Genomic DNA, 2,089 nt, shown 5'->3' with positions numbered 1-2,089 from the left:
ATTTAAATACTGTTGAAGGATGTTTAAAAAGTAATGTCTGACTTTCATTGGTTAATTTTCATATAATTTTTATTTATCATGACTTTCATCAGCTTGAAGTTCTTTCTGTGAACACTGTGTGTTTTTCAGTCACTAAACGAGGGCACCAACAGTTTTGTTGACATGTGTACGTGCTGAAAGCAGCTGTGCTGCAGGACCAGAGGACACCACTGGTCCTGCAGCTGGTCTTCCATCAGGTCATGTCTACTGCTCACACTCTGGTGTTGTGAACAGTAGCAYAGATACTCTGAAGGGCAGCTCCGCTTTAGTTTGACTGAGATTCACTTAAGGCAAAATGAGGTTTTTAAYCAAACATTTAAAAGGCTCTTTATTATAAAACTGTGCAGTTAGAATATCAAGCACTTTCCAAACTGAAGCACCTGTACAAAGCCTGAAAATGACCCACAAGGCTGAAACTAAAAACCATGTTTCTGTCCTGGATTAGAGAGGAGAAGCTGCTCCAGGTGTTTACCATAGTTTATTTACAACATGTGTGATGACTCTGTGGATTATGCTAAGAGTCAGATTGTGAAAGCATACCTGCTGTCTGAGGTAAGCTTTGTATTTGTCCTGCTCCTGCAGCTGATGYTCTGTGGCTTGGCTGGAAAACACTTTGCCTCTGGCAAACTGTGGCGTCTGGACATGAGTGAAACCTGCAATCAGAGGAAAACTACAAGTTTGACAAAATAAAGAGTTCAAATGTAGAGTTTCCTGTGGGTTCAGTAAACTAACTGTTCCATGTCTCAGTGGTCTTGATATTTTAAACTGCATGTATTAAACAGATGAGATGTGTGTCAGACTGACAGTACCAGGGGTCCTGTCTGTGACACTGTGCCTGCTGGACTCTGGGACAGAAGCACAGCCCTCCTCAGTGGGGTCCAGCAGCTCTGCTGGGCGGTCTGTCCTGGCAGCTGAAGCTCTCCTCTGCCACACCTCTGGGTTGCTGTAAGCCTCCTGGTTCTGTTTGTGCATCTGCTTCAGGTCAGCTGACACACAGGTTACAGTCTTTATACATCCACTCTGATTTTACTGTTTCCACATGAAGAGAATCAAAACAAGAAGAGAGCCCACCCAGGAGATTCCCCGTGCTGTCCCTCAGAGGAGCTCCTCCTCCACCTCGGCCCCAGGGCTGGTGGTTCTGCATGTGGGCCTGGAGCTGGGCCTCGTGGCGCTGCCTCTCCTCCCTCTCCTGACACCTGCGTTCTCGTTGCTCCTGGATCTGCAGCACAGCACCTCAGTTACACACAGTGTGTACCACTAACTGTCAGGTCAGAGCATCCACAGACAGTCAGAGGCAGAATGACACTGAGGGTCTGATTTTACATCCTCACCCAAACTGGTACTGTTGACCTGTTTCACTGTCAGTTGTTTACATTTTGTCAATCGACTACAGTTCCTTTAAAAACACTGATTTGATCAAAGGTTTCCAGCTGTGAGGACTGACAGTGAAAGGTTTTGTAAAGGCCTGCAGTTCGCTCTATGCCAGGGGAACCTGCGCTACAAAAGCAAGAAAAGGAGATTTTTCTAGCATCATCTAAAGAGAAGCTAAGGGACTTGGATCAAGTCTCTACTTTCCAGCTCTAACAAAACATTGAACTCTATGGAGCTCTACAGCAGGGCTTCTTAACCTTTTCCACCTCGGGGCCCAATTTATTGAACATAAAGAGACATGAGGTCCAGTCAGACGTTACCAATGTATGGATCAAAATCATAATTATTCTAAATCTTGGTTTAATTTTTAAACTTGGGGAAAAAGACGGCGCAGAGCGAGACTGAGCGCTGTGTGTGGTCCTCACAAAGATAGGAAGAAGTGTGTGTGAGTGCAATGAAAACTCTGCTTCTAATCACGTAGCACCGACGCGACAGCTTTGTAAGCTACTTTTTGTTTCTTTAAAATAAAACGCGGCAGGTGAAGCCACATCATGGTTACCTTATCAATAATTTAGAATCACCAACACAGACCAGGTTCCTGCGAGTCCGTTCATGTTGTATAAACAGAGCTGATCAGCAGCGCAGCTGTAATGGTCCTCATCTTTGAAAAAAGTAACCA

At 45.0% G+C, this 2,089-nt stretch overlaps 1 protein-coding gene across 1 annotated transcript in view; it reads right to left on the bottom strand.

The window, feature by feature from the left end:
* LOC106534125 (centrosome and spindle pole-associated protein 1) overlaps positions 1-2,089 on the bottom strand; it is a gene marked incomplete at its 3' end in the record, with an annotated part of 36,454 nt that overhangs the window by 10,658 nt on the left and 23,707 nt on the right. The window contains 3 exon segments of the mRNA XM_014030647.1: positions 580-692; positions 849-1,025; positions 1,111-1,258. Of these exon segments, the coding sequence (XP_013886101.1) occupies positions 580-692; positions 849-1,025; positions 1,111-1,258 (438 nt within the window).

The sequence above is a fragment of the Austrofundulus limnaeus genome, unplaced genomic scaffold, assembly GCF_001266775.1.
Source record: "Austrofundulus limnaeus strain Quisiro unplaced genomic scaffold, Austrofundulus_limnaeus-1.0 Scaffold1094, whole genome shotgun sequence".
Classification (NCBI taxonomy): Eukaryota; Metazoa; Chordata; class Actinopteri; order Cyprinodontiformes; family Rivulidae; genus Austrofundulus; species Austrofundulus limnaeus.
This window is presented reverse-complemented; position numbering and strand designations above follow the sequence as displayed.